This window comes from Microcaecilia unicolor, chromosome 2 (genome assembly GCF_901765095.1).
Source record: "Microcaecilia unicolor chromosome 2, aMicUni1.1, whole genome shotgun sequence".
NCBI lineage: Eukaryota > Metazoa > Chordata > Amphibia > Gymnophiona > Siphonopidae > Microcaecilia > Microcaecilia unicolor.
Window position 1 is genome coordinate 258,630,786 of NC_044032.1, and position 27,405 is coordinate 258,658,190.

A 27,405-nucleotide genomic window follows, 5' to 3' on the forward strand; every position below is an offset into this window, starting at 1 on the left:
CGATCTCAACATCTGACCTAAATGTTGAGATTTAGCCAGCCCCAACCATATTATCGAAAAGATGGCCGGCCATCTTTTTCCATAATACGGTTGGCACCGCCCCTTTGCGGAGCCGGCCCCGAAGATGGCCGGCACTGTTCGATTATTCCCCTCTATGGTATCAAATGAGTAAATGTTGAGAAAAACAATGAGTAGTCCAAGATTTTGTTGATAATGTTACAAATTTGTACTACTGTGGGTGATGTTCTTTAATAACATTTTTAAAATAAATTTACGAATTTTCCAAGTATATATACATAACAGCTTCCTTTTTATCCATAAATGAAGTACTGTGTGTGTTGGAGTAAGTCCATGTCCAGCCCTGACCCTGCCCACTTCTGGTCCAGGCCCCATCCCACTCCACTCCACCCCCAGTTCCACTTTCTTTTTGTCTACAAATTAAGCCCTGATAAATACCAGGAGGAAAGACCATAATGCACAGTTTCACTCTGTCAACAAAAATGTCTACGAAATACAATTTCTGTGGAAACCTAAAAAGACTTGTGTGGCACTATCTGGGTCCAGGATGGAAAAACACAGAAGACTAAAACTCCACAATCAATCATGAAGCAAACACAGACAGTGGAGGCAACAAAACCACTGGATGCTTGATTTCCTTTATTGTAAATTTTCACTCAACTCAACACAGACCATGTTTCGGCCAAATTGCCTGCATCAGGAGTCTGAGAAAATATCTGTGTAAATGTGAAGTAAATTAAGGCACAATCGTGCTTAGTAAACAAGAAGTCAAACCCGTCTATGTAATCGGCAATCCAAATAATCTGAAAGGAAACTTGGCATGTCGTGAAGCATTCCCGCCAAAGCTTTTCATCTCAGCCCAGAGGGAGTTGGAGGCAGAAATAACCCAAGTGACTTCTCATTCAGCTATCCCCACGAATTTGCAGGTATAAAGTAAGATGCTCAGTGAGCAGCAACTGGAACCATTCAGTTGACTACAAGTTCAGCTGAAGGTGAGCAGACAAGCTCCTGGCCATCTGGAAGGAGATGATTCAGTTGTGTTTTGCTCCCATTGCACTTTTGGGACATATCAGATAGATAAAAGCACCCATTTAATCCACACCCGTGTTCCTCGTGTGCTACAATATCAGACTCTACTTAATGTTCAGGCTCTCTCTGCATTCTTGTAACCAAGGATTTTGTGCTTATCTGATGCTTTTCAGTTACTGGTTTCTTCAACCAGGCACCTGGTTGTATAGGTGTTGATAGTCAGGTTTTTAGTGGGGCCATTGGGTGCTTTGTACCAGCATGTGATTCTCTGCTCTATTTTTGGCTTGATGCGTTTGAGCTACAAAAGCCAAAGGTACGTTACTATATAAGGGCTAAAGTTCCTTTGTGTTGGAAAGAGCAGCGGGTTCTGGAAGTGATCATATCTGCCAATATTATGGTGACCAAACAGGTACGAAGGCAGCAAAAGCCAGAAGGATGCTTGGGTTTGGAGAGGAATGGCCAGCAGGAAAAAGGAGGGGATAGTGCCTCTTTATAAGACACTGTTGACAAAACAAGCAAAGTAGAGATGGACCTTGGTTTTCCAAGATAGAAGAGAAGAGGCCCAAGCGGTTTAGTGTCAATTAAAATGCACTTTACTCCTCAACTAATGCAGTAATCAAAACAATATTTCTCTTGTTGCCATATAAAATCCGTCAGAGAGAGATACAACAAAACTCTAGCACCTGACATGGATCTGCTGTGTTTCAGTATCAAATGCCTGCCTCAGGGGTCAGAATGTCACCTGATATGATGTGCGACTGTAATAACTAAATATCATGTGCAGAAAGAAATTCTAATAAAAACTGCAGCAAACAAAGAAGAAACCACAAATGAAAGTGTAGTGTGGCCACATACGCCACACATGTACATTCAACAACAGAAGGAGGTAGGAAGCCCAGGATGCTTCAAAAAACATGGCGGTGAGACATCATTTATAGTACCGTGTGCTATTCTGGAGACCACACCTCCAAAAACATATAGACAGAATGGAGTCAGTCCAAAGAGTGGCTACTAAAATGGTCAGTGGTCTTTATCATAAAATGTACAGTGACAACCTCAATATGTATACTTTGGAAAAAAAAATGGAAGGGACAGATATGATGGAGACATATAGATACCTCCGTGGTATAAATGCACAGACCTCTTTCAAATGAAAGGAAGCTCTGAATCAGAGTCAGTCATAGGATGAGGGTGAAAGGGGACAGATTTAGGAATAATCTAAAAAAATATTTCTTAATGAAAAGGGTGATGGAATGCTTCCGGTGATATCATGTACCCTAATGGAAGCATAGTGGAGAAGCTCCAGCCAAACGAGTACATAGTACCTAAATATTAGTGGGTTACCGTAATTAGCTATCTAACTGGAAGTGTGCTGTGGGGAATTAGCGCATTGGAGACAGAGGAAAGACGACCACAACAATTACAACCATAGATCTGAAGGAGTTCTTGCACACAGCACAAAATGAAGCCTTGCGGGAGGCAGCCGACATGACAGGCAAATTGTAGCACTCTGCCGATGTGGCAGGGAGTGAATCAAGATGGAGCAGAGCTGTCAGAGGGCAATGCAGTGCCAAACAGAACATAAATCATTAAAGGCAACATTGCCACCTTTAAAAAGCAAAGACAGGGACTGCTCATAGATTTAAGAGTGGAAATTACAGAAATTGGCAGAAGGGTTGAGGAGACCAAAACTCGATTTGAAGAGCACAGAACGAGACAATAGTGTTCCTGCTGCAGTATGCAGGGGAGTTCAAGAAAATCAAACAGTGATATGGGGGACAGGTTTGAAGATTTAAAAAATCTGTCCCACTGTAATAATCTCTGTATTAGGGGTATACCTGAAATCTGAAAGTATGTTGACTGGATACAAAAGAATGTCAAATGATCATGACTGTGACAGGCAGTGGAGATCCAGAGTTGAATATAATGATCAAAAGAGCACACTGAGCATTAGAAACCCCAAGAAATAAGCCCCAAATATTGTTGCATGATTTTGTGATAACAGAAAATCTTGGCAGCTTTAAGATCACTGGGCTCTGTCAGCTGGGACAGCCATCAAGTTGACATCTACTCAGACTTATCACTGACAATGCTGAAGCACTGCAAAGAATTTTAGGCAATTACCAAAAAACTAAGAAGCAAAAACATCAAGAGGCATATTTTCAAAGCATCTAGACTTACAAAGTTATAGTAACCTTTGAAAATAAGCACCCAAATATCACTGACAACTCGTGGATTTTTTTTTTTTATTAAGTGGATCCAGTATCAGGGAAAGACCAGTGGGAGAGTCAGTGAAGAGGATGCAAAGGGCTGTCTGAAAGATCTTCCAGAGGTGAGCAATAAGCAAGTGATACTAGAGGGAGAAGTGACTGGATGGCGGTATGTGGCTCAAGGAACCAAAGATTAGAATGTAACAGGGATCTGAGATTGTGAAGATCAGCAGAAGGACACAGTGAGGAAGAAAAGAGACACCAGATGCGCAGGAAATGAGAATGGAGTGAAGGATGGGCAGGAAGGGATTATTAAAGGTGAAATGCGAGAGGCCGGGAGAGGGAAAAGGATGAAGAAGTCAGAGAATGCAGACACCAAACTATAGATGGTTGAGAGGGAGAAGGAGGGAGGGAGAAGGAGGGAGGGGAACAGAAGGGGGGCCCTGGTGCTGAGAGAAAGTACCACATAGCAGCAATGTGTATACTGAAGGATGTGGAAAGTGAGGTTGAGATGAGTGAATGTGAGGGGAGATATATGGAATATAATAAACAATTGAGTGAATGTAAGCAGACTAGTACGAGAACATCCCAAGAGTAGTGACACTTAAATATACACGGATTGAACTTCCCTATGAAAAGGTGTTTGACACGAAGAGATGGGGAGACTAAAAGCAGATATCTGCTTTATGCAAGAGGCACGTTAAAAAAAGATGAATATTTTGAGAAGCAATATCCAAATATATTCCTAGCCTTATGTGTAGAGGGGGATGGGAAGAGAGAGATGAGAATGTTGATATCAAAACATGTTGTTCTCCCTTAAAGGTACAAGTAGCAAGTTGTTAACAGTTTATGGAGGGAACACTTATTACTGGAGGGATTTCAATCTAAAAACACATCCCCACGTAGATAACTCACAGGCCTGGACTAAGGACATGGGAGAGAGAGATAAAGGTAAGCTACAAGATATGATACAAGTATGGATATATGTATATTTGGAGAGTTAGGAATTACAAAGAGAGAATCTACTCTTTCTATTCGAGACCACATGATACATATTCAAGAAGAATCACAATCTTAGTAAGGGAAAGATCCATCAGATTGTGGCAGCTTCAATAGAGCATCATGTGTTCTGATCATGTCCCGGTATGGATAAAAGGGATGAAATGAAAGCTTGTTGGAGGAATCGGAAGTGGTGGCCCAAATGAAGAAAGAGATAGAGAGTACCGGAGATAATGTCCAGGCAGAGCACAAGCCAGGAGTAGTGTGGAGTGCTTTAAAGCAGTAATAACAGGTAGATTAATCGCTACAGCAGTGAGGAAAAAGAGACAAATACAAAATAGAACTCCTTGCTTCTCTAGCTAGTTTGGAGGAAAAACACAGAAGGGGAGCAGGGAAGGAAATACTGAAAAGACTGGAGATGGAGGGATGGATTTAAGGGAGTAATTCTATATATTAGATGACAACATTTATGTGACCGTTACACTCGTAAATGTTTAGAACACGCGTAAATGGGGGATACAGTGCAATTCTATAATTCTATAAGTACATGTAAATTTCTGATAGTATGTAGTTTGAAGGCGGGTACAGACATAGGTAGAGAATGGGCAAAGCACAAAGTTCCACACATAACTGACAAAATTATATACGATTTGAGTGTAACTCTGGAACACAGGCACACACGCCATAGCTGGCTGGCACAACTGCTCACACCTAGTTTATAAGTGTACACTTGCTGACCTGAACATGTATACCCTGGAGGAAAGGAGAAACAGGGGTGACATGATACAGACGTTCAAATATTTGAAAGGTATTAATCCGCAAACGAACCTTTTCCGAAGATGGGAAGGCGGTAGAACTAGAGGACATGAAATGAGATTGAAGGGGGGCAGACTCAAGAAAAATGTCAGGAAGTATTTTTTCATGGAGAGAGTGGTGGATACTTGGAATGCCCTGCCGCGGGAGGTGGTGGAGATGAAAACAGTAACGGAATTCAAACATGCGTGGGATAAACATAAGGGAATCCTGTTCAGAAGGAATGGATCCTCAGAAGCTTAGCCAAGATTGGGTGGCAGAGCCGGTGGCGGGAGGCGGGGCTAATGCTGGGCAGACTTCTATGGTCTGTGCCCTGAAAATGGCAGATACAAATCAAGGTAAGGTATACACAAAAAGTAGCACATATGAGTTTATCTTGTTGGGCAGACTGGACGGACCATGCAGGTCTTTTTCTGCCATCATCTACCATATGATTTCTTTATATTTTATATTTAGTATACAGCCTTTTGTAGGACACACTGAGGTGATTTACAGGCTAAAATACAAGTTATGAAAGGAACGCCATCATCATACAGGACAGAAGAAAAACAGTAGTAGAAACAGGTCAAAAACAGAGTTTAAAATTAAGTAAAATAAAGTCAAGAGGTAATTACCACCTCCATGCCAAATGATCAACTAGGCCACATGGTTCAAGAGGGAAAGAAAGGCAAGACAGATATGTCTTAAGTGTATCTTTAAACTTAGTATGTGATGGTTCAGCGTGAAGGGCCCAAAGCAGTAAGTTCCTGGTATGCTAATATTCTATAAGGGAAAGTAGACACCTATTTTCCCTTATAGCAGTGTTCTTCAATGCAAGGCCAGGGGACCAACGGCAGCTCCCACTGTCTTTCTGGGGTTTTTTTTTTTTCTCTGCTACTCTGCCTCTCTACCCAGGCTCAGGACAGAAACGGGGAAAGTGCTGCATGCTTAAAGGACAATGAATTTCTCAATAGACAAAAGAGAAAGCATTTGGAAATGCTCACAACCTTGAGGGTACCCCTCCCCCCCCAGTGAAGGGGGCTGGTGGGGATGGAAGTCATTGATCCATACTGGTCAGCAGTGTCCTGGCCCCGCAAGGGAAGATATTTGGCGGCTCTCCTTCAGCTCATTAGAATCCAAAGTGGCCTCAGCTTAAAAATTAATGAAGACCACGGCCTTAGAGGATATGCTCTCTGGGCATGTATATATAGACACAGTTCTATAAAATTATTTGTTAAGTACTTCCCCCTCATTCTATATAGAGTGCCAAATGAGAGATGCCAGTTTAGCACCTAACTTTCAATGCTCAAACAGCTGTTAAGCATCTAAGTGCACATAGGAACTATTCCAGAACTTGGTACCTAAGGGGCCCTTTTACTAAAGGGTTGATGCGCAGCAACAGGCTTGCCACGAACCAATCCGGAACTACCGCCAGGCTACTACAGGAGCCCGACAGTAGTTCCCACCCTCAGCGCATGCCATTTCCAGTGCTACAAAAATTATTTTTCAATTTTGTAGCACCGGGTTAGCGCGGGAGCCCTTACCACCACCTGAATGGGTGGTGGTAAGTGCTCCCCCTCTGAAATGGCCGCGCAGCAAGTGGTTCATTTACCGCATGGCCATTTCTTTTCCCAAAAAAAAAGCCGTTTACCCCGCTGCGGTAAAAGGGAGCCAACGTGCATCAAAAACATACGCTGACGTTGGCTCCTTTATACCGCAGCTTAGTAAAAGGACCCCTAAGTGTTCTAGTGCATAACTTCAAAAGGGTGTTGACATGAGCGGGACATGGTGGTCCAACTATTTAAGAGTGCACTTTTTTGAATAACGTCAGTTAGGCGACTAACTGCCGCATGTAGGTCTATTTCTACCTACCATAAAGCAAAGGTATGTGGTGGCAACTAAATGTACTGACATATGCTACTATTCTGTAATGGATTAGGCGCACAAATAGCTTACATTTTGGCAGTGCTTTTTTTGTAGAAAAAAAGGTGCTGGTACTTATTATGGGCGGGGTCACCACTGACTCCACCCCTACTATAGCCACACCCACATTAGCCACACCCTTATACCAGCCATGGCGCATATAAACAGACATCATTGAAAATATTATACTAGTATAGGAGAAAACAATAACATGATTTTTTTTTCATTATAAATAATTTCTTTAAGCTGTTACAGCTCCAGTATACCCAGTGCAAAATAAGACAGCAGATGTAAATTCTCAAATTGGACATATTCCAAACACTAAAATGAAAATAAAATGATTTTTTCTACCTTTGTTGTCTGGTGACTTTGTTTTTCTATCCATATTGGTCCCAATCTCTGATTCTGCTGCTCTCTATCTGTTCTCTTAACTCCGTTTCCAGGGCTTCCTTTCCATATATTTCTTTACTTTCCTCCTTTCTTCTTCATTTCTTGTCCTACATCCATAAGCAAAAGCTGGGTCCTCCTACGTGGAATTGACTGGAGGAGGTATAACGTGGATCCAGCTTTTGCCTATTTTCTCCATCCATGTGCAGTTTTTCTCCTCTCTTCCCTTTCCCTCATCTCCATCCATGTGCATCTTCTTTTTTCTTTCCTCCCCTCCATCCATGTCCAGCATTTCTCCTCTCTCTTCCCTCCCCTGTATCCATATAAAGCAATAATTCTCTCTCCCCTCTCCTCCATCCAAGTCCAGCATTTCTCCTCTCTCCCTGCCAACCCCTCCATCCATCCATGTCCAGCAATTCTCCTCTATCTCCTGCTGTCCTCTCCATCCATTTCCAGCATTTCTCCTCTTTCCCCTGCCCTGCCCTCCCCTCCCATCCATGTGCATCTCCTTCCTGTCTTCCCTCCCCTCTATCCATGCCCAACATGTCTCCTCTCTCCCCTGCCCTCCCCTCCCATGTCCAGCGATTCTCTTCTCCCCTGCCCTCCCCTCCCATCCATGTCCAGCAATTCTCTCTTCCCTCCCCTCCCATCCATGTCCAGCATGTCTCCTCTCTCCCCTGCCCTCCCCTCTTATCCATGTCCAGCAATTCTCCTCTGCCCCGTCCTCCCCTGCCATCCATGTCCAGCGAATCTCTCTCCCCTGACCTCCCCTCTCATCCATGTCCAGCGATTCTCCTCTGCCTCCTGTCCTCCCCTGCCATCCATGTTTAGCGATTCTCCACTCCCCTGCCCTCCCCTGCTATCCATGTCCAGTGATTCTCTCTTCCTGCCCTCCCCTCCCATCCATGTCCAGCATGTCTCCTCTCTCCTCTGCCCTCCCCTCCTATCCATGTCCAGCAATTCTCTCTTCCATGCCTTCCCTCAAATCCATGTCCAGCAATTCTCCTTTCTTCCCTACCCTCTCCTCCCCTCCATATCCAGCAATTCTTCTCTCTCCCCTGCCCTCCATCCCCTCCATGTCCAGCGATTCATTCAAACCCCAGCCACCCCGTCCTCCCTCAGCTCCCCGACTTTCCTTGAAATCTTTAATTTACCCGATGTCACGGCGAACCGGCAGTAAAACCAGCTGGCAGGCAGGCAGGCTTGCCTCCTTGTCACTTCCCTTCCCTCTCGGCGCGTCCCACCTTCCTCTGATGTAATTTTCTTTCCGCGAGGGCGGGACGCGCTGAGAGGGAAGGGAAGCGACGAGGAGGCAAGCCTGCCTGTCAGCTGTTTTTACTGCCAGTTCGCCGCAACTTCGGGTAAATTAAAGATTTCAAGGAAAGTCGGGGAACTGAGAGAGGGCGGGGGGGGAGCACAGGTGCACGAACAGAAGGGACCAGGCAGGTGAGCCGGACCTCACAAAAAAAGTGCCGGTACACTGTACCGGTGCATACCGGCACAAAAAAAGCACTGGCCTGTGTCCCCCAAATGGCAAAAGACAGTTGAAGCTTTGGCAAATCCAGTATTTTAGATCACTTTATTGTCACATGCTGCAAGTGAGGATGCTGTGCAGCTCAGAGGAGAGGGGAAGACTTCTTGAATGGTACATTGAATACTGTCAGCAATACTTGGGGATGATATATGGTTATAACCAAGACTCCATCATGTTTGGCTGCCTATATGGTTGGCATGGTGGAGACCTAACAACTCTTTAAGGTGGGGGCGATAGATTCTCCGATTTGTCAAAAGTGCAGGCAAGGTCAAAATTCCTTTTTCATGCGTTTTGGGGTGATTATCCCACGCATGTCTGAATTCCATTACCGATTATCTAACATCTCAAGATTCTTTTGAAAAAACTTTGGCCAATGTACCTGGTGTCTAAGTTGACAGCCTTCAGGCATCGGTAAATGGACAAATTTGAAAAGGTCTGGCATTCTTTCTTGAGATGGTCTCAGGACAGGAACAGCTTAAGGTGTGATGGACTGGGGTTGGAAGTGGGGTCTGGGATTAATCTAGAGTACAGAGTGATTGGACCACCTGTTTCTTCTCAGTATTTGACTAGCAATATACTAATGGTACACACTAACTGTACCAGACACCTGGAGTCAAAAACAGTAAGCAAATTTTAAAATGTGTTGGATAGACACAGGGGATACCTAAATAGAAAGAGAATGGAAACACAATATGGCTTTTGAACTGTTAGGTTGGGCAAGAGCAGTGGGAACTAAAGACGAAGCTGAACAGACTTCTATGGACAGTGTTTAAGCGTGGGTGGCTGGGGCCCGCACAGAGTGGGGGAGTAGGAGGAGTAGGCTCTTGAACAACACCAGAAGGCGACGTAGATAGGAACAATCTCTTTATTTAAATATACATTCGACTCAACACAGCCGTGTTTCGGCACTACAGACGCCTTCTTCAGGAGTCACTGCCGATGCAGGAAAAAAGCTCAGCGTATTCAATTGCACTTCTGTGAAGCCTACTCCTCCTACTCCCCCTTTCCTCAGATTCTACTTTTCGTAGGAATTTGTGTACCTCCACCCTTGTGGTGGTTTGGCTTGCCCGCACAGAGTGGGGCAGACTGCATAGACCGTCCAGGTCTTTAACTGCTGTCATTTATTGTGAAACTATGTATTACTTTTGTTATTAGGGAAATGGATATAGGAGATATGAGTTTGTACAACAATAAAAATTCAATATAAGTAAAATTTTTTAAAAATGGGTGGTGGATACATGGACAGTGTCACAGCCATTTCCACTCTAGTGGAACACCAGGATCTTAGGAAATACACCTTCACCTACAACAGCTCCCTTTTCCTTCAGTTTGAGCCGTCCAGTGCTTTGAAGCTACCAGGACTTGAAGCACAGGTGTTCCAGCAAAGATGTGCACACTTGATATTAGGAGAGGAAGAGGCAGGAGAAAAATACGATATAGGCAGACCTGCCAAGTCTCCCATATTGAGTGGGAGACTCCCGCTTTGACGGGTCATCTCCCACACTCCCGTCAAAGCAGGAAATTCTCCCACTCAATGCTGAGACACTGTCACCGCCACCGCTGCTTCTCCCGATGAACATCAGTGGTGGCAAAACAGCAAGCACAGGGCTGCAGCCTTTAGGCATGCACTGTCAGCTCTGCCGGTCCCCTGCCCCCCCCCCCCCCCCCCCGGTGATGTTAACTTCCTGTTCTGGGGCAGAGGATTGGCAGAGCCTACAGCACATGCCTGAAAGCTGCAGGCCCTGCATTTCCTATTCATTGTTTTCCTGCGGCCGCTGCTGCTCATTGGAAGCAGCAGCAGTGGCCAGGAAAGGGGATGCTGTGTAAGGGGAAAGGGAAAGGGAAAAGGGAAAGGTAAGGGGAGGGGGTGTGGTGAGAGAGGCAGGAGATGCTGAATGGAGAGATGGGAGGTAAAAGATAGAACAGTGTGGATGCTGGATGGAAGAGGGGTAGAAAGAGAGAGAAGTGATGAGTGGAAAGATGGGAAGAGAAAAAGGGGCACGGATGGAAAAGGGCTGGATAGAGAGAAGATGCTAGGTAGAAAGATGGAGAGAAAGGAGGAGACCCTGGGTAGAAAGAAGAGAGGTGATGAATGGAAGGAGGGAAAGAGAAAGAGGGAAGATGCTGGATGGAAGGGTAGGGAGAGAAAGAGGGAACAGTTGGAAGGGTAGGGAGAGAAAGAGAGGAGATGCTGGATGAAAGGATGCAGAAAAAGGGGAGACACTGGAAGGATGGGGAGAGAAAGAGAGAACACACTGGATGGAAGGACAGAGAGAAAAAGAGAGAAGACACTGGATGGAAGGGCAGGGAGAATGAGGGAAGATTCTGGATGGAAGGGTAGGGAAAGGAAGGAAGAGGGGAGATGCTGGATGGAAAAGGAAAGAGGATAGACTTAGTGAAAGACTGGAGAATAAGAGGAAGGGGCATGGAGAGAGCAAGTGGAAGAGTGGCCTAGTGGTTAGAGCACTTGTCTTGCAATCCAGAGGTGGCCAGTTCAAATCCCACTGCTGCTCCTTGTGATCTTGGGCAAGTCACTTAACCCTCCATTGCCTCAGGTACAAACTTAGATTGTGAGCCCTCCTGGGACAGAGAAATATCCAGTGTACCTGAATGTAACTCACCTTGAGCTACTACTGAAAAAGGTGTAAGCAAAAATCTAAATTAAAAAAAAAACAAAAAAACAAGGAAAAGATGAACAGCCATAGGAAGATGAAGTAAAAAGAGGGAAATTAAAGACTGGATAGTAAGAAAGAATTAAATCTGGACAGAGAGGCACAGAAATAAATTGAAGAAAAAGGAGAGATTAAAATGAGAAATGGATAGGAAACTCTGGCAAGAGAGTTAAGAGAAGACAAAGAAAAGCAAAAACAAGACTGGGACCAACACAGTTAGAAAAAGTAAATGGCCAGACAACAAAGGTAAAGAAAAGAATTTTATTTTAAATTTAGTATAAAGTTTTTTGAGGGAGGAGGGGGTGTCTGGGCTGTTTTCTTTTTTTTTCAACTTTTTCTTTGGTGTTTGCTTTGGAGAGGTGTGTGTGAGTGCGAGGGGCGCAAGGTTGGGTCCCAGGAGCCTTTTGCCTTATGTGTGGATCGGGGGGGGGGGGGGTGGGGGGGGGGGGGTGGGGGGGGGGGGGGGGGGGGGGGGCGGTGGCTGGGGCGGTGGCTGGGGCGGCCGTCCAATTAAACTGTTAAAGAGTTTATTCATGCTTGTTGGTCGTTTTGTTTATTTTGTTGATGCAGGTAAAATTGGTCTCCTGGAATGTTAATGGAGTCTCCTCGCCCATTAAGAGGCAGAAAATTTTGCAAATTTTAAATCGTCAAAAGGCTGATATTGTATTTTTACAAGAGACCCACTTGTCCTCCATAGAGCACTCTAAATTTAAACGCAGGTGGGTGGGAAATCTGGTGGAGGCTCCTGCAGTGGGCTGCAAGGCTGGGCTCCTGGTCCTTTTTACGAAGGGGATGGATGTGGTGATCCGTCAGACATGGAGAGATCCCCAAAGTAGATTTCTTTTGGTCAAGGTTTTGGTTAACAAAAAACCCCTACTACTTTGTAATGTATATGGACGAATGTTTATGACCATACCTGGGTTAAAACTATTACATGTAAGGTGATCAGGGTCGTGGATATACCCATCATTATGGGGAGTGACTTCAATATGGTTCATGATCCTGTTCTGGATAGATCTCGCGGTTCTGGGGGAGAGAGGGGGTCCCCAGCTAAAGGTATTCCTTTACTGTGTTCAAATTTGGATTTATTGGATGTTTGGAGAACGCTGCACCCCCTGGAAAGAAATTATACTCATTCGTTGAGGGCGCATGGTTCACAATCTTGGATTGACTACTGGCTTTTGTCCACGGGGTTGTTTTCCTCAGTGGTCTCGGTGGGGATTTCAGATCATGCATGTGTTTGGTATTCCATTGATCTAAAAGGCCCTGATGGTGCACAGTTTGTTTGGCATTTCTCTTCACAGTCATATTGGGACCCGGCATTTCGAGATTTTTTGATGCAGAAGTGGATGGATTATCAGCTTCATAATGCGGGTCATAGGGATCAGCCAATCTTGAATTGGGAGGCGGCTAAAGCTGTGTTGAGAGGGGAGATAATGGCTTATTCTTCCTTCAAGCGTAAAGCTCGAGATAGAGAAATTTTGAAACTAGAAAAACAACTAGTGCAGGTCCGACATCAATATTGGGTAGCTGCGACCCCGAGATTGAGAAGTTCCCTAATTGCGCTTCAATCTTCTCTCAATGAGCTTCTTCAGAGGGCTCTGAAATAATTTAAGTACTACAAATATCAGTTGTATCTTCACGTGCATAAAGCTGGGAAGCTCATGTCTCATTTGATTAGGCAGTCTAGGGGGTCTCGGATTATATCTCAGATTGATAGGGGCGATGGTACGAAGGTACGTACGGATCGGGAGATTGCTGAAGTTTTTAAGAAATACTATCAAAATCTGTACGCATACCTGGAAGAGACTACTTTGGAGGGGGACATATACTTGGGTAGTTTGGATTTGCCTTGCTGTGACGCAGCGGATTTGGCTAAGCTTAATGCCCCCATTTCGGAAGATGAAGTGGCTTTGGTAATCCAGCAAAGCACTCTGGGTAAGACGCCAGGTCCAGATGGATTTAGAGCGGAATTTTATAAATTGCTTTCCCCATTGATTGTTCCCACTTTGCAGTCTTTTTTTACCCAATTTGTAGCTTTGGGAGACATCCCACAATCTCTTCAATTGGCACAAATTGTACTACTGTTGAAACCCGGAAGGGACCCTATGCAGCCTTCTTCCTATAGGGCTATCTCTCTTTTGAATACAGAGGCTAAACGCTACGCAAAAATATTGGCGAATAGATTGGTGCGGGTGCTTCCGGACTTAATAGCGAAGCCACAGGTGGGATTTGTCCATGGAAGGACGATAACTCATAGTATGCGAAAGCTTTTACTGTCAATTGAACATACGGATGAGGGTGGGTCAGCCTTCTTTGTTAGTCAGTTTTGACGCAGAGAAGGCGTTTGATCGAGTGGTTTGGGGATTTTTTTTTGCGGTGCTTCGAAGATATGGGATAACTGGTTTTTTTCATGGATGCTGTGCGAACTCTCTATAAAGCTCCTAAAGCAAGATTACAGATTAATGCTGTCTTTTCCTTGAAATTTGAGATTCGTCGGGGGACTCGTCAAGGCTGTCCCCTGTCACCCCTGCTCTTTGTCCTATCTTTAGACCCGTTGATTAGGGAAATTGTTAGGAATCCAGACATACAAGGGGTCAGTATAGGTTCCCAAGAGTTTAAACTTTCCGCATTTGCAGATGATTTATTGGTACATATTGTCAACCCCCAAGCATCTTTGGAAACATTGATGGAGAGCTTTGGTGAATATAGGGATTTCTCGCACTTTAAATTGAATTTGGATAAGACCCTGGCATTGCCTACCAGGCTTTCGGTCAAGGAGAGCTGGAGGGGCCCCTTTCCTTTGAAATGGGATGTTAACTCCTTTCGTTATTTGGGTATTCAGCACCCTAAAAATACAGCCACTCTTTATAAGGCGAATTTTACAGCATTACTGGATCACACTGGTGCCCAGTTGGCTAAGTGGGTACATCTTCCGCTGACGATCCACGGTAGAATCCAACTGTTTAATATGGTATTATTTCCTAAGTGGTTGTATGTTCTTCAATTATTGCCCCTCAAGTTTGTTGAAAAGAGATTTGGTCACGTTACAGAAATTGCTGTCTTGTTTTTGCTGGGCCAGGCAGAAACCGAAATTGTCTTTTAAATATCTTCTTGGTTCTTGGAGATACAGAGGATTAGGTCTTCCAAATTTGCGCTTATATAATTACGCCTGTCTTCTTCGACACCTGGGGGATTGGATATTGGAGGAGCATAGTTATACGCCGCGTAGATACGAGGCGGCCTTTTATTCTCCTTGGCATGTCCATTCCCTCTTGCATTCCCCAACAGGCCATTTGCCCTTTTGTCCGCCGCAGTGTGATATTTCGGTCATCGAGACAGGTGTGGCGTTATTTGATTCCACTTTTGGGGGGCCAGCCTGAGATCTCAGATCAGCTACCAATTTGGGATAATTTGCAGTTCTCACCAGGGCTTGATAATGTGAGTTTTAGACGATGGGCGGAGAGGGGTTATTTTCTGTTAGAACATGTGTTGGATGGGCCAGGTAGGATGTTCTCTTGGAATATATTGCGTGAACGGGGAGTTGAAGAGACTAAGGATTTTATGGTATATAATCAGTTGAGGCATTTATATACGTTCCCTGGATATGTCCGCTTTATCGTTTTCCCTGAGCACATGTTTAAAGACGTTTTTTTGATAAGTTTTGGGATGGAAGGCTGTCAGTGTCTGGTTTATATAAAGAATTGCAATCTATTTTACCACCTCAGAAATTTGGGGATCTGAGTGCTAGATGGGGTCGAGATCTGGGGTTGTCAGGCACATCCGTAGATCCGTATAAGCTTATTAAGAGTATCCCAGAGATATCGGTGAGTGTGGAGCTGAGGGAATGTCAATTTCATATGCTACGTAGAGCATATTTCACGCAGGAACAACTCTTTAAGGTGGGGGCGATAGATTCTCCGATTTGTCAAAAGTGCAGTCAAGGTCAAAATTCTTTTTTCATGCGTTTTGGGGTTGTCCGAAGATTAAGGAGTTTTTGAAATGACATATCTATTTATCTTACTAAATTGTTGGGCCGGGTGGTTCCCTTATCCCCTGTGGGGTTTTTGTTAGATAAGTATGAAACTTTCCGCATCCAAAATCGTTCACAGGCTTTGTTTTTCTGCAAAGCAGGAGTACTGGGTAAGAGAATTATTCTAGGGGTGTGGGTAGGGGAGGAGGTTCCCTCCTTTTGGGCTTGGAGAAATCGTCTGCATGCATTGATGCTCTTAGAGTGTCGGTGTGCGAGGTGTTCACCCAAGCGTCTAAAAATGTTTCTTGAAGTGTGGGATGTGTATATTTGGTCCCTTCCACATCGGGCCAGGAGCTTAATCCTTAATTCTTAACTAAAATTTGTTTTGGGGTGTTCTAGTACGTGGTGCGAGGAGACTTCTTTCAGGATAGACGTACTGTGTTTGGGGGAATTGGACCTCGCGCGCCTACATATAAAATGGTAGTGTGCACACCTCTCCTTTTTTTGTTTGTATGTGTTTGGTAGGTGCTGTTAAATATGTTAAAGGTAGCTGGTTATTTTGTTTTCAGGGTGGTCTAGAGGGGGGAGGGGGCTGTAGGGGATGTTTCACTCGTACAATACTAAGGGATATTTCTGTTCTGGATAAGTTTAAGGTTCTGTATGAGGGGCTGGGTTATGGGGGTGGGGCCTGGGGGCGTGACGTGTTAAAACTTTTGATGACGAGCTCGTTATTTGGCTATTATACCGTTGGTGTTATTTCTAACTTGATGTATGCTGAGCCTGTTGGCTGTATTGTTTGTGATGTCATTAATAAAAAATTGTTGAAACTTAAATTTAGTATAAAGTAATGCGGTAGCTATGTTAATAAAGGTTAATAAATACAAATAAAACATAAAATAGAAAATAAGGTGACACCTTTATATTAGACTAATTTTAATATATTGTTGACTAGCCTTCAGAAACCAACACTCCCTTCCTCAGGTCTAGAGAGGATACCATAACAGCAGTATACTGTTCTGACATGACCTGAGGCAGGAGGTTTTGACCTTTGAAAGCTAATTGATAAAGGTAGTAGGCTAGTCCAATTGAAAGGAATCATCTTATGTCCCATTTTCAAGTGCCTGAACTGAGCCTATGCAGGAGGGCCAGCCAGCAGCAGCAGCAGCAGCTGAAGAACGCTGACAACTTCTGTACTGTTCAAACAGAATGGTAAGGGGCTCATGCAGTGGACCTCTTCTGCTAGCAGGGCTTGGGCATCTCTGCCAGCAATTCAACCAGTGCCACAATTTTGGAGCGGGCTTAAGTTCAAAGTGGAGGGGGGACCAAGGCCCCCTCCCGGTTATGTCTCTGGGGGGAACAGATGTTGGCTAGGGCTGTAATACAGTGCTCCCTCCTACCCATCCCTGCTGTCACTGGTGTCAATAAAATATTTTCTGGAATGGCTGTGGGACTGAATTGTGCCAGAAGGTGGAGTCATGAGCTAGAGTGGGCAGGACCAAGGCAGAGTGGAGCTGGGCTGGGGCATGTACTAAAATCTCCCTGTCAAAATCAAGACTCCTTGGCAGCTCTGTGTAGAATCAAATCCAAATGGCAGGTAGACAGCATGGATGAATAGACAGAACAGGTTCATAGTCAGGAAACAAGCAGAAGTCAGAGACCAAAAGTCAGTCAAGAATATGGCACTCAGAGTTCCCACAAAAGACCTGTCTGCAGAGAGGGTTGGGAGTTCCAATGTAATGTAGGTATGGAAGCCAGAGGGTGCCTTCTACAGCATCCAATCAGCCCATGAGATGTTCAGTACAACCAATCAGGTAGTGCCACATCATAAAGCTAGACTGGTAATACTATAATAGACAGAAAGGGGCCTGGCTCCTAGAGGTAAATGCCAGAGGAGGAAGTAGAGAAAAGAAGAATATCTGAATTCAAGACAGCATGAACAAGCACCGAGGAAAAGGATTTAGGAACCAGGTTTATTTGCATAATGTGGACAATCTGAAAATCAGACCTACTTATGGCACTAAAAAAAATGGTTCAGGATCCACATTTGGCTTCTACAAACTATGTGATAGCTTCTAGAAATATCTGTTCCTCAGTCTACCTGCTTGGAACCTCACACCATGGCCTCTTGTTCTAGAGCTGCCTTTCCACTGGAAATGTTTTGTTATGTTATTTATATCTTTTAAGTATGTGAATGCTTCCATCATATCCCCTTTCTCTCTAAGTGAAGCCAGGGATATCACCAGAATGCAGAACATCTTCTCAGTAAAACCACTGAACATTATTACCATGTGATTGATCACTCTATCACCATACTATCTCCACTACTGAGCCCCAAGAAACAGAGGAACCTGAAGGAGAAAGGAAAAAGGAGGAGCAGGATGAAATAAAGGAATCTAAGGAAGGGGGAGACTAACAACCACAGAGGAACCAGAAGGACATCTTTGGGTATTTGATGATGAAATGTGGAATGAAATGGAAGGGAAAGGGGAAGAATACATGAATTCAAGGGTAATACAGATGGAGAGGTATCTCAGGAAGAGGAGTAGAAGGAAAAGAACCGGATGGGTAACAGACATAGGATAGATGGTGAAGAACATGGAGGAGAGGATGAAGATAACGCAGGAGAACATGGAAGGAGTGGAAGGTGGGAAGAAGAGAAAGTAAGGGGTTATGATGCATCACACTACTTCAGTCCTCTCTTTTTTGAAATTCTGTTCATGTGGGTCATGTATGAAAATTCAGTCACATTGCTTTTTCCCCTGGATAGCCAGGTTTTAAAACAGGACACGTATGAATCCTATTCTTGCTTTAGCAGGACAGTTTCTTAAGTAGGACTGCCTTGCACAAAGCATGCACAGGCGTAGCTGTGTTAGTATGGAGCAGCAGAAATAACAGAGGCTGGTGGCACCTTATAGATCAACTAGTTTATTGAGGCATCAGATTTCAAGGACAAGAGCCCACTTTGTCAGATGCATCTGATGAAGTGGATTTTTGTTCTTGAAAGCTCGTGCCTCAAATTGGCTAATCTATAAGATGCCATCACCGTCTGTCATTTCTGTATAAAGCACAACACCTGGCCATCCTATCTAGGATATACATAGAAACACAGATGTCATCACTCTGTCCATCTGTGCTGGCCTTCTGCACATATTTAGCTCTCAAATCTCATTTCATAGGGCTTACTCTGCTGTTTTATAGGCCTCCTCCGGCTGGCCTTATTTTGGTGATGTGGCCTCCAGAACTGGATAAAATTCAGATGAGATTTCCTTTTGTTCCTATTGGTTATGCCTCTTCCTGTGCATCCCACCCATCTGTAGGTTTTGACCACCAATGACCTCGAAGTCACACTCTCCTCTTTGGCATACGTCAGCACCTCACCATTCTCACATAAGTTCCCTTGGATTTCTCCATTCTAAATCCATGATGACACTATTGTGCATTAAATCTTGGTTGCCAAACTCTTCACCACCACTCAAACACACCTCATATTTTTCCATTCTTTTTGAATGTCCATTTGTAGCAGATCTTTGTATCTACAAAAACATCTGCAATATCACAAAAGCATCCTAAGACATTTTATTTATTTTATTTATTTATTTGTAGCATTTGTATCCCACATTTTCCCACCAGTTTGCAGGCTGGGAAAATGGGGGATACAAATGACTCCTGGCCTGGCACAATACTTGATGTGAACTCCATTAATTACCACCCTCTGTAATCTACTACTTTTTAACCCATTTATCACTCTAGGACCCAACCCAAGGCTACTTGGTTTGTTTATGAATGTCAAGTCTTACACTGAAACATACTTATAACACATTCAGCACTTGTCCTTGGTTTCATTCTTTGGTCACGCAATCAAAGAGATTGATTAGATTGGTCTGAAAAACATGCAGTCTCCAATCCTGTAGCCCGCTAGATTCTAGATACTGTACTGAACTTCTCTTTAGTAACAATTCCATTAATGGACCCAGCACTGAGGTTAGATTAAATGAACCGGTCTGTAGTTACTTGCCCAAGTTCTCTTAGAACATCAGGAAATACACAGATATATTTCCCCAGGCTGGCTACTAGCCAGCGTCTGCCCCAGGCACCTTTACTCACCAGCAGCTGCGGGACTGTGACAGAAGCATTGCTGGGCCAAACCTCCAAACGGACACAGTGACTCAAGTCAGCAGCAAAGCGATATGGCTCATCCGCGCGTGGGCAAATGCTCTGTCGGCAGCACCTGACAAATACATTGGGAGGGGTGAGGAGATAAAAAGGGAAAGGTTGGGAAGGAGAGAGAGAGGGAACAGAGCACTCATCAATATTCCATATGTACATGCATGAACATACAGTTTTATACAGGAAAAAATGTTATACACACATGTGTTTAACCAAAGCTAGGCAATGTGTCTCAAGCACAGGAACAGTAGGGTGTGCTGCAGTCTTCCTTCTTTGACGAACATTAATTAAAAAAAAAAAAGTTCTACTCATCAACTTTCAAGCTTCTCAGTCTAATTGCTTCCCAAGTGCAGTGCTAACACATTTCCCAGGTTCTGCCGGATCTTTCACACTGAACCAGCTGATGAACACAACACTTTTGCTGCCTTGAGTAGTGCCAGAACCTGTCAGAGCAGAGCAGATGTGAGCTATATAAATCCCCCACATCCCCAAAAAGGTGAGATCAGTCATCAGGTGATGATGCCACAAGCAATGAAAGTGGTAACAAGAGAAGATTACAGGAGGGGGGGCACTCTTATTATCCCAGTCCTGCATACAGCACGCAACTTAGATAGGCTTCAGACACCAATTGTTCAAAAGTAAAACAAGGAGGCATTAGAAATATAATCTATGGGGGCAAACAAGGACTGAATTTCCACCCAGTCTGTGCCCAGTTTCCTTCCTGCTGCAGTGTCACAGACTTCCCCCCCCCCCACCCCAGATGTTCTCCAGCTTTCCCCCCACTCCCCCTGCACTTATTCCAGGCCTTCCTGCATCCTGTCACTGTTTCCATCACCTCTCCTGATCCCGTGCATTCCCACATTTTCCAGAAGAAATAGTTCCATTTTGAGTCTTATATGACAACCCCTTGTTCTTCACCATTCTTTCCATTGAGAAGTGTTTGTTTCTTGTGCATTGATACATTTTAGGTATTTAGATGTCCCTATCATATCATCCCTTCTCATGCTTAGTAATCTTTCTGTGGCCATGACTCCATTCATACAGTCACAGAAAGCACATGACCCCTCAGAGGCACAGGCTGATAATGTATTTATGGAGGGCCTGCCCAGATCGTGGCCATAAAAGCAGGTTTCGTGACACCAGTTTATATATATATGCAGGTTCGTAAATGTCATCTCATTAGATTGACAGTGCAGAACCTGCACTGTTTGTATGATTTATAGACAGAAAAGGGCTGTCCAATCTTATATACTACCTCCACCCCTCAGGAACCAGCAGGCGAGCTGAGGCAGTTTGCAGTTCTGTACTTAAAAGCATCTTCTGTATGCACCTGATTGGACACATTATTTCAGACACAGTCTCACTAGGGATCCGTCCAGAGGCATCAGCAGCTCCTTTATTCTGCTGGTTGTGCCCCCAGCCCCCAACGTTTACATGGCAGCTGAGGGGTAAGATTCTGCAGCAAGAGTTAGAAAATTCTGTGGCTTACATCATCTTTACAAAGTTTTCTGGCCTCTTTATGTCTGGGTGCTTTATTTTGTTCTTTGAATTGGTGAGAAGTTAGGAAAGAGTGTGATAAAAGGGAAAGGGATGAACAGGGCTACAGATGAGAAGAGCACAGAAAGAGAGGATTGTAAAGGGGAAAAGCAAAGAGTACAGACTGGTGGTGGTGGTGGTGGGGGGGGGGGGGGGGGGGGGTATGAATGTGGGAGGGGAATCCAAGACCAGGAGGAAAGAAAATGAGATTAAGGGAGAAGAGAGGGAGGGATGGGGCATGATGATACCCACTCTTGCACCCTTTACAATTCAGCCAATGACCATCTTTCAAACACACCTACATCCACCCACAGCACCTGATCCCCTCTCTTTATATACACCTTTCTTTCACACCCACTCCCATCTCCTTTTTCACTCATACACCCTGCTTTTCCTTTATCCCCTCTCTAAACCTCCCTCTCTTCACCAACTGGCCAGCAGGAGGCGGGGGGTGAGGGGGGGGGGGGGAAGAATGGCAGTGCCTCTGGCTGCATTCCCATTTGCCACCCAAACCCCCAAACTAGGGATTTGAACCAAACTACTCTCACACCATAAATGGCAGCAGTTCAAAAATCAAGGCCCACGAAGAAGAGGAGGACAACATAGCCCGAGGCACTGCCATTACCTTCTCTTATTGCCAGTTAATCAGAACACGGGGATGAGAGGAGATCTTGTGTATATCCACTTAGCCCAAATGGATTCTCTCCTGGCCTCCTGAAATTTCAGCTCTCCCTGTGCACCCCGCCATTATGCTGGCTCTGGTCATTGCCACCTCGTACTGTTTTGTAACCTTCTTCTGTCTGCTCTGTCAGAAGCATCCATTTTGTGGCAGACATAGATATGATCTGGAAAAACAAACCTCTCTATAATCTAACCAATGGATGTGTTCAATAGAACCTGCCCCATGACCAGTCCTCAAGGCCCTTCCTTGTAACCCTCCCTTTTCTAAAAGGCCCTCCTCCCATCTCTAAAGCTTTCTTGCCTTCCCTTTAATTTTTCATGCTACCCTGTGCTCCCCCATCTCCATGTCAGTGCCCCCTAGACTTTTCTCACTCCCCTCAAACACATCACTGGCAATGCAGGGTCAGTGACCAGGGTTAAGTGCTGTACAAGCTGCCCACCCCTGCTTGCACTGCAGTCCCACAGTTATCCTGCCTCCTCCCTCTTCCTCCGGGCACCTACTTCAGTCATAACTAGGAGGAACATGCCCAGCACAGATGGCAGGATTGTTGTATTGCAGAATGTGCTGGAAGGACAGGAACTAGTGACAGCATAGTGCAAGCACCTCTTAATACCACTCCCCAGTGCTAGATGCTTGCCTGCTCCTAGTTTTGCTGCTTCTCTCTGTTTGCAACAGTAGTGCCTGTGATACCTCCCTGGACAAGGAGATTCAGGCCTGGAATTACAGGGAGGCAAACAGGGCAAATGACCTAGGCCCCCATGCAACAGTGAGCCTCAGGCTTGGCCTGGGCCTCCAAATGTTCAACACTGGCAGTTGCTCTGGGAGTCAGGAATCAGGGCAATCAGTCTGGGAATCTCACCGGAGGCTGGTAGAAACCTTTTCTGAACTCCATCTGGACTAACCTTATCTCCTTCCACATACCACTTGTTCTTTGCTCTGTTTCACACTCCCCGCTCTTTACAAGTGGCTTTGTGAGATTCCCATGGCTGTTAGTTTCTCCACTTACCTCATGTGCTTTGTTAAGGGTTATCCCTGATTCATCCAGCTTCTAATCATCCCCCCTCCCACGCACCACTCCACCTTTCATCTGTTTTAAACTTTTGTCCATGTGTGATCTGAAGTGTTCGCCTCATACTTCATCACTATTATAAAGTCTTTAATCCCTCCTGCTGGGTTCCCAGTCTCCAAAAAATCCAAACTCCCTTCCCTCCTCCATCTCTTCGACCATGCATTAGGGGTTCTTCTTGTGGCATCTCCTGCTCTCTCCACTTACCACTTAAAATAAAAAAAAAATCACCCTGATCTTGACAGCTGCTTAAGACCCTCCCTGGTCTACAATGATTTAATTCCCAGCAATATCATTTGATCCAACTGAACCGTATCAAAATAGATAACATTTCTATCTCTGGTTATAATACTCCAGGCAAGGAATGTTAATAAATACACACAGAACTCTCACATAAATCCATAAAATAATGCATAACAATAATTTTAAAAAGTAATTCAATACAAAATAAAAACTGACAATAAAATTATTAAAACCATACATCCAAGTAACAAACCACCTATGCACCCAGACCTGGTCATAACAGACTATGCTCCATTGCAACCAGCAGAGGACAACCCTCCTCCCCTTAATTTAACATATCACAATAACCATACCATTCTTTGTTATAAGTCTATAAATAAGACTTCTGATTTTAGGTCTTAACCTGAAATACCAAACCACTGGAAAACCACCAATTCCCCTAGTACTCTGTTACCCCTTCCCTGGCTTGTCCTGTATCCTCCAATCAGTATTTGTGCCTTTTCTGCATGGAGAATGGCTAAGTGACAGAAACACACAAATTTTAAGGGGGAATTCATCAAGCTGTGTTAGGGACTTTGCATGGGCATTACGCCCTTAACATGCCTTAAATACTAAGAAGCCTATAAGTATAAAATGGGCTTCTTAGCACTTAGCGGGCATTAATTCCCTTTATTTATTTATTGTTACATTTGTACTCTGCGCTTTCCCACTCATGGCAGGCTCAATGCGGCTTACATGGGGCAATGGAGGGTTAAGTGACTTGCCCAGAGTCACAAGGAGCTGCCTGTGCCTGAAGTGGGAATCAAACTCAGTTCCTCAGTTCCCTGAGACCAAAGTCCACCACCCTAACCACTAGGCCACTCCTCTCCCTAAGCACGTGTTAATTCCATTAATGAATGTTAAGGCCCTAACACTCACACAAAGTCCTTAAATGCTTCTTGATGAATTCCCCCTCAATTCTACTGGGAAAATATGAAGCAATAAATAGAATAGTACCAGCATGAAAAACAAACATATAAATGACAAGTGACCGACTCACCTGCAAATGCGCAGTAGAGACTTCCCTCTCTGTCTCGCCCTCGCGTCAAGACGTGATGACATCAGAGGGCAGAACAGAGAGGGAAATGGGCGCTGCCACTGGAGCCTGGAGACGAAGGAACATCGCCGGTGCACCAACCTCCCCCCCCCCATCCCCGACGTCGTCGCCGCTCCCGCCCCCCTCCGTATCGGGCCCCCTGCACTGACATGACAGCGCCTCTCACCTCCGTGTGGAAGCGCTGCAGGAGGCAGCAGAGCGATCTGCTGCTGCCTGCAGCGCTTTCAGATGGAGGTGAGAGGCGCTCTCATGTCAGTGCAGGGGGCCCGGCACGGAGGGGGGAGGATAGCTGGGCATGGGGGGAGGGCTGGGGGAAGAGAGGAGGGTTGCTGGACGTGGGGAGAGAGCAGGGCAGAGAGGAGGGTTGCTGGGGGAGGGCAGGGGAGAGAGCAGGGTGGGGGGGAGGCCAAGGGAAAGAGGAGGGTTGGTGAATATGGGGGGAGGGCAGGGGAGAGAGGAGAGTCGGTGGACGGGGTGAGGCCAGGGGAGACAGCAGGGCTGCTAGACATGGGGGGGGGAGGGCAGGGGAGAGAGCAGGGTTGGTGGACATGGATCAATGGAGGGAAGGGGAGGGCAGGGGAGAGAGCAGGGGTGCTGGACATGGATCGGGGGAGGGGAGGGCAGGGGAGAGAGGAGGTTTGCTGGACATGAATGGATGGAGGTGAGAATTATTACATTTTGCAAAACACAAATCTCGCCCGTTTTAACGGGCTTTATGGCTAGTATTGAATAAACACTGATTTTTTTTCTACCCTCAAAGAGTCCCTTATTAGATAGAAGATAAACATTGAAACTTTGAACACCTAAGTATAGCAGCTCTACTTATAATTCAGTACTTATGAAACGAACTCTCAAAATCATCCAGTGGTGTCAAATAGATCCTGAAGAAAGTTTTAAAACCAGCACCTTGTTTACAATTTATGAACACCTAAGTATAGCAGCTCTACTTATAATCCAGTACTTAGAAAACGAGCTCTCAAATTCCAGTGGTGTCAAATGGAGCCTGGTGAAATTTTTAAGTCCAGCACCTTGTTTACAGCTTATGCTGCTATGCCAGAGCAGCAGGATATATCCACCTTTGATAGACCTATCAATGACTTAAAATTTTTACAACCCAGCACCAAATCAATATTATGGTGTTCTAACTATATCTCAGACCTCTTGCTGGCACTTAAATTACCTGAGAATTATTCAAGAATTTGAATAAGCAGAAACTGAGGCTATCGCTAGTACCCAACCCTGACGCAGTATGCCGAAACATGGGCCATGCTGATGATGGTCCTATAACGGTGCAGTAGAAATTCACAGATAAGCTAAGCAGCTTTAATTTTTGCTACAATTTTAATAAGATATGTACGTAAAAGTTTCATAAATTTCAGTAAAAATTGCAGTTTAAAGTTCTTATCATCACTGACGGATGACAAAGTTAGTGAATCACTAGGCTGTGTCTTGTGTGAAAACAGTCATTCTGAGATATAGTCAGAACACCACAATATTGATTTGGTGCTGGGTTATAACAATTTGAAGAATAGCAGACTGTATGCAGCTCAGGGCCCAGGCCTGCCTTCTCTCATCCCATCCCACAAGGGACATGGAGAGAGCCTACAGAATGAACCCCTTCAGTATTCTCCCTATAAATGTTTGCTAGCCAGGTGGCATAAAGGAGCAGCTGGGTGGGGGCAAGAGAGTATTGTTCAGTATTATAATATTTTCAGTTAAATTAGCTGGGTGGTGCAGCCATTCAACTGATCATTAGCTCAAAAACCTCCCATAAAATTGTTATTTATGTATGAGTGCACAAGATTTAAATCAGCTTTTACTTAGCTTTTAAAGATGCATCAACTCTTCATATCACTCTTTTCCATGGCCAATAATGGCTAGCTGAAGTAAAAGGCCGAGGAAAAGAGTGATATGAAGAGTTGATGCATCTTTAAAAGCTAAGTAAAAGCTGATTTAAATCTTGCTTGCACATATATAAATAACAATTTTGTGGGAGGGTTTTGAGCTAATGATGACTGCATGAACTCCCAGAAGTATATGGCTTTGTAGCCAATAAGGAGTCAGTTGAAACTTTTTCTCCCATTTTTTAGAAAAATTGAAAAATTAAGGTACTGAAATTGAAGAATTGAGAAATAGATAAAATTATTCAAAGTTAAATCAATTAAGGAAATGACGTACACATATTGAGAGGGGATTATTATAAGTTACACATATTTATTATACAGGTTATTTTTTATTTTAAATTTTTATTTGATTTTCAAACTTTTTACATAGAACGACTGCTCCACCTATAACACAGAATCACATAAGAGACATTAACTCCCAGTGCCTACGCTGGTTGATTATTGTTTTACTATGTAGACATTTAAGCTTGCCCTTTATGTCCCCTCATGCTTACAGCCCCCATCAATGCACAAAGCCACGACAAAAGCCACAGTAATAACCAATATCAAACTCCAACTAGGAATCAACTTGCTCCCCCATTTTACATTCCAAGCCTAGTAAGACCCACAGCCAACACAAGCCCTTCCTGGCTTACACAGAATTGTGATCCCAAGCTAATTTTCAGGTTTATTTTCGAAAGAGATGGGCGCCCATCTTTTGACACAAATCGCAAGATGGGCGTCCTTCTCACAGGGTCGCCCAAATCGGTATAATCGAAAGTCGATTTTGGGCATCCCCAACTGCTTTCTGTTGCAGGGATGACCAAAGTTCCCGGGGGGGTGTCGGAGGCATAGCGAAGGCGGGACTGGGGCGTGCTTAACAAATGGGCGTCCTCGACCCATAATCGAAAAAAGAAGGGCGTCCCTAATGGACTTGGTCCTTTTTTTGTTACGACCAAGCCAGGAAAAGGTGCCCGAACTGATCAGATGACCACCGGAGGGAATCGGGGATGACCTCCCCTTACTCCCCCAATGGTCTCTAACCCCCTCCCACCCTCAAAAAAATCTTTAAAAATATTTTGTGCTAGCCTCTATGTCAGCCTGAAATGTCATACTCAGGTTCATCGCAGCAGTATGCAGGTCCCTGGAGTGGTTTTAGTGGGTGCAGAGCACGTCAGACAGGTGGACCCAGGCC

At 44.6% G+C, this 27,405-nt stretch overlaps 1 protein-coding gene across 1 annotated transcript in view; it reads right to left on the bottom strand.

The window, feature by feature from the left end:
• Positions 1 to 27,405, bottom strand: part of LOC115463477 (plexin-A3-like) — a 362,021-nt gene that overhangs the window by 156,947 nt on the left and 177,669 nt on the right. The window contains 1 exon segment of the mRNA XM_030194015.1: positions 19,642 to 19,765. Within this exon segment, the coding sequence (XP_030049875.1) occupies positions 19,642 to 19,765 (124 nt within the window).